This window comes from Diadema antillarum, unplaced genomic scaffold (assembly GCF_040938485.1).
Source record: "Diadema antillarum isolate AM-2024a unplaced genomic scaffold, OU_Dant_1.0 scf00000022, whole genome shotgun sequence".
NCBI classification, from domain to species: Eukaryota; Metazoa; Echinodermata; class Echinoidea; order Diadematoida; family Diadematidae; genus Diadema; species Diadema antillarum.
The window spans coordinates 4079715-4088934 of NW_027270911.1; the positions used below are offsets into that span (position 1 = coordinate 4079715).

At 42.2% G+C, this 9220-nt stretch overlaps 1 protein-coding gene across 1 annotated transcript in view; it reads left to right on the plus strand.

Moving 5' to 3' along the window:
* The window catches only part of LOC139731698 (uncharacterized), a 171250-nt gene extending 163078 nt beyond the window's left edge, over positions 1-8172 (plus strand). The window contains exons 9-12 of the mRNA XM_071642584.1: positions 885-1026; positions 2293-2405; positions 3931-6122; positions 7215-8172. Of these exons, the coding sequence (XP_071498685.1) occupies positions 885-1026; positions 2293-2405; positions 3931-6122; positions 7215-7415 (2648 nt within the window). The 3' untranslated portion in view covers positions 7416-8172. The remainder of the gene's footprint in view (positions 1-884; positions 1027-2292; positions 2406-3930; positions 6123-7214) is intronic.
* Positions 8173-9220: the final 1048 nt, after the last annotated feature.

The following is a 9220-nucleotide window of genomic DNA, read 5'->3' on the forward strand; positions in this document are numbered from 1 at the left end:
TATCCAACACAAACGTGTCCTTGTATGTTCACGTAATGATCACTGATATTAGTGCCAAGGTTCTATTAACCAGCCAAAGCATTTATGCATATTCATTGCCTTGCAAGTCAAACATGGAGATTCTCCTCAATTGCTCCCCCCCCCCCTTACCCAGTATATGCAAAACCTCCAACAGGAGAAAGTGATTTTTTTTTTTCAAATATTAAATCTATTTCCATACCAGAGGTGGTGCAAATGACCCTTTCACTTTTTAAGCAGATTCATTCAACCTGTAAGATTACAAAAATCAACATATTCATATGGCTTCATCTCAAGAACTCTTATATTTTCCGATGACGTGTGATTTAATGCAGATTTTCTGATCCTTGCCACTACCTTTTGCGACCTTCACATGTACACTTTGTATGAAATTTTGACTTGGAGAAAATGTGAGAGTGGTTGCTGCGAGAGTGAGGTAAAACCGGCCTTTCCCGTTATCAGGGACAAACCCGAATCGAAAATGGATGATGATGATGATGATGATGATGATGATGATGATGATGATGATGATGATGATGATGATGATGATGATGGATGATGATGATGATGGTGGTGGTGATGATGATGATGACAATGGATGATTATGATGATGGTGATGGTGACAATGATTATGATGATGATGAGGATGATGATGATGATGTTGGTGATGATGATGATGATGGTGTTGATGGTGATGGTGATGGTGATGGTGATGGTGATGGTGATGGTGATGGTGATGGTGATGATGATAACGATGATAGTAATGATGATAATGATGGTGGTGGTCTATGGAGTACAAATCAGCAAGATAATGTTTTATGGTTGTGTAGTAAATCTTCTCTTTTTTTTTCTGCTTACCTCCGCAGTGATTCGTAAAGGAGAAACAGGGTTCATCTACTTCCGGTTGATGACAAAGGTGATGAAATGGTTGTGGGTGCAGGCAAAAGGAAAGGTCATCTACAAGAACGGCAAGCCGGAGTATCTCATGTCAACTCACAGACCCATGAGGTATGAAACAGACGATGGAGTAATAGTCCTACAGAATTGAGTTTAAAGGGATCGTACAGTTTTGGTTGAGACCTAATTTCAGGTTTCTAACATTTTTTGGTGAGATAATGAGAAACCTCTTATGAAATATGAAAGAGCATGTAATTCTATGAGGAATTCAACGTTTATTTGATGAAAATTGGTTTTGAAATGGCTGAGATGTCCAAAAAAGAGCGATTCTAATAAAGTGTGGGACCCACACTCTATTACGATCGCTTTGTTTTACTTTGTTTTTGGATGTTTCAGTCATTCCAAACCCGATTTTCATCAAATAAACTTTGAATTCCTCTTTAAATGGTATGCTCTGTACTATTTCATAAGTGTTTTCTTGGTATCTCGCAAAAAGTTAAAAGCCCAATTCTCCTCTCCACCAATAATGTACTATCCCTTTAAATTTAAAAAAAAAAAAGATTCCAAGAGAACATGATAATCATTGTACAGATTTTAGTTTGAATTCAAAAAAGACTAAGAGAACATCACCAGAATAGATTAATACCGAAGGAGTAAAAACTAAAAATGAATCGATTGTGTGGCTAAAATTGCTTTAGCATATTATACCACAATACAATAGTCCATGTAAGTGGTGTGTTATTGGTGGATGAATATGAATACAATCTGCTATGTTTGTTGTTGATTGAATTACTCAATAGTAGATGGATTGATAGATTACATAACTGTTGAAAACTCACCGATGGATGGAGTACAATGTAAAGATCAGGAAAATACAAAGCAAAAACATTTCTTTGTCAGAGAATTTGGTGTTATCTAAAGACCAGACATAATCCTCCAAACTCAAGTGCATCTCTTTTTCAATCCTTAAAATGCTTTTTCCTTTGTTGGGGACTATCCCACCATAGATTCTCCGTACCCAGACAGTATGGACCCAGCTCCCGAATTGATGTTTGGTTGAAGTCTTCACATACTTACTTTCTTAACTTGTAGCAACTTACAATCAATTTGCTTGGAGGAATGTCAGTTGAATTCAAATTCATGAAATAGTTTTATTGCAACTGATTAACAAACTGACATCGATGTAAGGCGGTTTGTTTATCAGTTGCAATGTCCGTTGAATGTGAAAAAACAAACATACAAAACCCAAGTATGAACTCTGATTGTATATTTGTGAATCAGTTGTTGCAATGTAGGACTGTTTCAAGTAATAACATAACACAAAAGATTTTCCTCTGACGGCGAGTTGACTGCTCTGATTCTAATTTTTCAATCTAGTGACGAGGAAGGAGAGCAGCATCTTGCAAACCGCAGACGGCCTTTCAAGTTCCCCTTCCAGGGCAAAGCGGAGCTGTACGACTGTAACCCACCATACCCCCCGATTCCTCCATGTAAGGCAACACACATTTGACCCCTGAGCTCTTGGCTAAGAACTTTCATGTAATCCTACTACAGTGGACTCCCCTTATAACAAAGTCCTCGGGACCGGCAGTTTTCTTTTTTTATATCGAAATTTCGTCATAACCAAACAAATTAACAATAAAAAGACATAGAGCAGATGATGTTGCGGCCTGAATTTTTACTTGGTTGTAACCAGAATTTCATTATAACTGTGTTCGTTATAACGGGAGTGCACTGTACTACAAAAAGCCAGATAGAATTACCAAACTTTGATTTACGTATTCTAAAATTACCATCAAGCCATCCACTGATTGCATCATATGAAGATGACACAGTTTTCCTAGTTTATCAAAAAGTCTACCACAAATGAGGTATTAAGAACAGTGGCCACCTGATAAATACAGTTTTGAGATTCACTTACTCTTAATCCATTTTCCATTGAGATGAAGTGAGCCTACAGGAGATTAGGTACATGTATTTGAATGCAGTGGGCCAGGTTTGAAGCATGTGTTTTTTTCATGAAACACAAGATATTCGCATTTCAAAGAATTCAATGCGGGCCTCTACAGCTCGAACCAGATCGATACCGTTTTAATTCCTTATGGACCTGGTTCGAAATCCGGCCGTGTGTGACTGTAGCATTAGTCAGTGGACTAAATTCAAACCATGGCTTTGATTTAAAATATCCTATATGAATTCTAGCCAGAATGTCTTGACCTGCTGAGCAATTAAAGCCACTATACAATGTATACCATTTGCAGATGAAAAAGAAAAAGCTTTGGTGCTTCACAAGTACAAAATGTGAACAATGATTTTATTAAGATTGTTTTTCAGAATAGACCATCTACATTTAAGGTTTATTGAGAAAATTAGTGATTTCTCCTTATATTTATGGCTTTATTGCAAAATTTGATATAGCAGTATGTTTTGTGATACAACTGAACTATACATATACATCAAATGCATATGTATCAAATGCATAACAAAGTAGTCTGTAGCTTGTGGAAGCCGTATCAGAACTGTATGGAATTTGAGTGGACTTGAGGACTTGAAGTTGTAGATTATTTAGAGCTGGTTGTGCGAGAGAAAGCTATCATGTGAGGGTTTGAAATTCACCTATTTCTTTTCTCTTCGCAATTCAGGAACTTTACAAGGCAAATATGTGAAGCCTGTATTAAACTGAAAAATTTCTAAGTTAATCTAGGCATGTCTGACTCTACTTGCAGCTCTCAGATTGTCAAACTTTTGTAAATTTGTATCAGACTTTGAGCATGAGTTACTGAATCTGTATGATTAAGAGTTCAAATTAATATTTCTCTTGATGTATTGAAGACATGCAGTGAAACTCATTTTAAAGTGCTAATTTACTGACAAGATGATGTTTTCTGCAGCAAAATTATTCCAGTGCTTCATCATCATGGGTTAAATCAGTTGACAAGTTCACTAGTTCCCCTCCAAGGTTGAAATTGAGGTTCTTGTAATCAGTCTCTCTTTGTTCTTTCTCTCTGTCAACAGTCATCCTGCAGGCTTTGCAGCGGGGAGAGATACCAAGCCTTGGAGCCGGTCCTCCACCCGGCATAGCCATGGGTGGCATGCCCCCTGGGATGGGTAGCCTGCCTCCTGGAATGGCTGACTTCCCCCCTCCAGGAGGAATGCCCCCCTTTGGGGGACCCATGCCTTTCGGGGATGGTAGTGGACCTCCTCCATTCGCCTGCCCTCAGAATGGCATGTTCTCGCCTCGCCCGGACAGAGGAGTGATGCCATCGTTCGACCAGGGACTGCAGCGTTCACAGTTCAAGTCGTCCCCTTCGTATTCTCCGCCGAGCTACGCTTGTGATGGAGCAGGATCGGAGATGAATGGGGACAGTGACATGAGCGGGATGTTTGGAGATGGCCAGTGGCAGGGCATGAATGGAGAAGGGAAGTGGGCAAGTAATGGATTCAGTGGACACTTCAGTCCAAATGGCTCGGTGCCATCACCTTCCGTTGCGTCCGAACAGATGGAACTCTCAAAGGGCTTTGATAATGGGAACATCAATGTAGGCCAAAGCTGGAATGGTTGTCCCTCAGCCAATGTGGACAGTGGGGTAATGCCAAATGGTCACTTCCAGTCATGTCCGTCGCACTCGTTTCCATTGAATGGCAGTGACACCAACACCTGCTCACCCCGATCTGTCTCCAGCGGGGACAGTGGAATCACATCTCTGCCACCGAGCCAGAAGGGATGGAATACCCCCTCCAGGAGAGTAGCTGTCGTTAGCCCCTGCCAGGCAAATCAGGAGGTGCCGAAGATCCCGCAGAGCGCCAAGAAGCGGAGCCCTGTCTTGAGCACAGGCAGTGTGGACAGTGGCATGGGGAACCTCCCCTTTGAGAATGGGGAAGACATACCCACGTTTGACGAGGCCCTCTCACTGTCTTCATTGGACCCAGCACAGCAGGCTGGCATTAAGGAGGCACTCCTGATGTGCGGTGACGAGATCCTTATCACAACTAAGTTGCAGGATGGCGGGCAGACCTTCCCACAGGAGCCATTCAGATCAATGCCTGAACAAATTGGACCAAAGCTTGAGACTAATGCTATGCAATATCAGCCACCCCGCACCCTTCACCAAAGGCCCGAGGAGGGCTCTTGCAATGTTCTGCGGTCACTGCTGAGCAACCCCAATCCCTCCACATCCTGCAAGCAAGAGGAGCATGTAATCTCTTCCCCTGTGACATCTGTGACACACCCCAACACGGTAGAGTGGAGGAATCCTGTGCCAGTTACAACAGCTACCCCAGGGGTGTGCTATCCTCCTGGACAGTCCTCTATGAACTCACACCACTCACAGCCAGTGCAGCGGTCCCAGGCCTTCCAGACTGACTCCATGCCCCAAGGCCCACAAAGCAACCACTTGCCAAACAGAGCGCCCTCAAAGCAAGCCCATCAGAACCACTGGCAGCACAACCAGGTAGATTCTGATCAGGGCAGCTACTCTCAGCAGGGCACTGTGCAGACACCTGGCCTCCAAAACAGCATGGCCACTACACAGAACTCTCATGGTTACCCTTCCATTGTGCACCAGTCAGCAGTGCAGCCTCAAACCTTGCCAAAGAGTCACAACTCTTCACAGCACAATCACTTTGCCAGCCAGTCCACAGCCACAGGTCTCCCCATTCCGCAGCACCAACAGCAGCAGCTGAAGATGCAACAATTGCAGCAGCAACAACAGCAGCTAAAGATGCAGCAGTTGCAACAGCAACAACAGCAGCTGAGGATGCAGCAATTGCAACAGCAACAGCTACATCCAAAGCAGCAGCTGCAGCAGAACCATCTCCAACAAGTACAGCAGCAACAACAGCAGCAGCAGCAGCAGCAACAACAGGAGATGTTTAACTTTCAAACCAGCCTACCCCCGATGACCACAGAGCAGGCGCTGTACAGGAGTAAGCAGCAGCAGCACTTGCAGCAGCAGCAGAACTATCAGCCTCAGCAAACACAGCCGCCAGAGTCACATCAGGAAGAGGCATTTGGCTTCCAGACGAACAGCCTACCCTTGATGACAGCAGGGCTAGTCCAATGTGCCACTCCCCATCAGCAGCAGCAACTCCCGCCACCGATGATGCACACACACCACCAGAAAGTGATGATGGAGAGGAGAGGTTACCATAGCAACCAGAAAGGGATGCTCAATGGTGTTGGAGGACATTTGCCCGTGCTACATCAGGTATGTTTTCATCACGCACACACCAGTTGGACTCTGTGTGAAGTACTTCTATGTTTCTTTGGTTGCCAGAGAGATTTTTGAAATTCATGTGAAGGAATTGATAATTGTATCTTGGAGTGTAAAAATATGATTGCTTTCTGCAAGCTGACTTTCTGATACAAAGCTAAATGATATAAGAGATTTCAACTGCCACATGTTTTCAACTATCAGCATGATATTTAGTTACAACCTCTCAAGCCACTTACATGGGATGACAATCCGTCACCTCGCAAGTTCCCTCCTCATTTGTTCACAAAATTATTACGAATATCATGTTTACGGCCAATGATAAAGCAAGTGTGATGCGTGAACAGCCACAAATCGAAATCAGAACTTATGGTCCTCTTCAAAACAATGTTGAAAAAGGAACTTAATTGAAGATTTGGTGCCCAAGTCATTTGGAGGCTTGAGAGGTGATGACATCAGGTGACTTGATCTCATTGTAATGTTGTGTTTTCTGACTAACATGGATGTTTCATGAGGACATGTGGAAGTCCATAATTGTCTTATTTTATATCCGATTTTGACGAGGCTTCTACCATACTGTGTGTTTGCATTTAAACTCTTTCAGTAACACCAATTCAAACATGAGGTGAACTTGCACTTTAGTGGATAAGGATTAAAGTGATACTTTCAGACCAGAGCCAACTGTGAATACTGTGTGAACAACATCCCATGATCTGCAAGAGGTGTTATAATCCACTTTCGCTGGCAGTCAGCATTTCTTTTTTAACCCTGAACAACTTCTGTGATGACTTGTATAAAACGGAATACAGTGCACTCCCATTTTAATGAACACGGTTATAACGAAATTCCGAAAATTCAGGCCGCAACATTATCCAGTATGTATTCTTATTGTTTATTTGTTCAGTTATAACAAAAGATTTTGATATAATGAAAGAAAACTGCCAGTTCCAAGGACTTTGTTGTAACTGGAGTCCACTGTACACAGGTCAAATACTTGAAAGGTTTTTCAGCAATTACTTGAAGCAATTGCCAACCAGTTTCCCACTTCTCCATCCCTACTTTTTCTTCTCATATTTTCTGTGACAGGAGGTTCCCTTTGGCAGCAGCCCTCAACCACAGAACACTGCCCTGAATTTGATGGACTTGGTGGACCCCAGCCTGTCGTCTGAGTTCCTGTCTGCGGTGATGCCATGCGGGGCACCGCAGATGAAGGGTGTGGTGGCGGGGGGTGGGTCCCTCCTCGAAAATGGCTTCCAAGTTGCCCTGACGCATTCTTCCAATGCCTAAAGAGAGAGAGAGAGATGGGAGACTGGCCCCGACCTTTAGCCCTGACCTTTTGCCCTCTGACCCTTCACATACCTCATGTCACACCGCCATCTCCGCCACTTGGAGGGAGGATCGTCCTCTTCCGCTTTCAACCCTTTGAGTGCTACGCAAAATTGCCATTGGTCTGTACTTGGTGACAAACTGGAAGTATTGTTTGCCACAAAGCCATGTCCCTGTTTGCCTCACTGGATCAAGAATTGCATGCACGGATGAATAAAAAAGAACAAATTGAATGGCTCAAAAGTATCCATACTTTACTTTCCTCTCCACCCATTTACAACCCTGTCTTCATTCACACTGTCAAATGACGCAAACAAACAAGAAAAACAAAGCATCAGACGTTGCCGCCAAGTGACAATGAGTATGCAGTTTCTGATTGCAGTTGACATGTGCAGCATACGATAGTGTTTGATGTGTTGGAGCATGTACCACGCATTAATCGTCCGTATCATATAAATCACAACTTTTCATTGTACCTTAAATTCATGGTGATTCCTTCTGATGTGATGTGGACTCTTTCAAAAGAATTATTCGAGGCTTCGGAATGCTTTCACCTTCAGAGTGTGAATTGTCGACTGTGGTCAGAGATGATATTTGCGGTCTCGGAGAGGTTTACACAGTGGCCTAGCATAACAAAGTGGCTGATATATATACGTCTGAAATCCTCATTATATTGCCCTCAATTTGACCTGATCAATCTCGAACCTTGACAAGCTTAGTAAAGATAAATCTTTCAGTAATATCAGTTTTTTCTTTTTTTTTTCCTCCTTAAAAGGTGTAAGGAATTACTGAATTGCATTTACACAACGAAAGGCTAGGTCATAAAATTTCTGAGGCTTCATCTCAACTGATCATTTCTGCTTGGTCCTGGTGTCTTTTCGCTATTTCACATGAGAACACTTTACTACAATGTGCATACCAATGGCTCTTTTTTCAAGAGATACCAACTTCCCTTTATTAAATCTAGCAAATTCTTGGTAAGATGACAGTTACTTCTCTTCCTCTATGGGTTGTAGTATGAAAGGATTATCTCTTGGGCCCAGTGCATGAAAACTAACCACACATTTTAACTTGCCTTTGATATTGTCAGCAGAGTAGCATCTAGAAATATTAAACCAAAGCTGAATTCTGTCCCATTGTAGTTGTTGCAAATTTTATTCATAATTGCAACTTTTTCCTCTTTTCTTAAAAATAAGTTTTCATCAGAGTCAGCTGGGCCTTGATATGTGATGACTGCATGGTCAAGTTATTACATAAATTGTCTATTGAAAATTGCAAGGGTCTATGTTTTGCCTTCCATGTTTTTTTTTTTTTTTATATATATGACTGAAGGGTATCAAATTAAAGAGAGCTGGAATAGTGTAGCTTGACTGAGTGCATGCGTATGATTGTGACAGTAGTAATTGTGCTCATACAATATATTTTCATACAAGTTATGTGAGGAGAAGAGAAGTGCGACGGTGTTGTATTTTACGGTATGAGGCGTTCACTCCGTATTGAGCCTAGAACCTTGTCATTATTGAAACGGCTGAAACATGAATCTTGTGTAACAGTAAAAACAATGTGATAAATGGTAAGCCAGGGAGCTCATTTAATGAGCAAACAGGCTTGCACGTTCTGAATGGAAAGACTGACGAACAAGATGAACCAGGATACTTGAATGCGTTGCTGTAGACAATACATGTAGTGCATGTTGCAGGCCCTGCTTCATGAAGTTATCTTGCAAAAGTTGTTTCTTGTCACAGCACCTTCGGTTTCCATAGCGA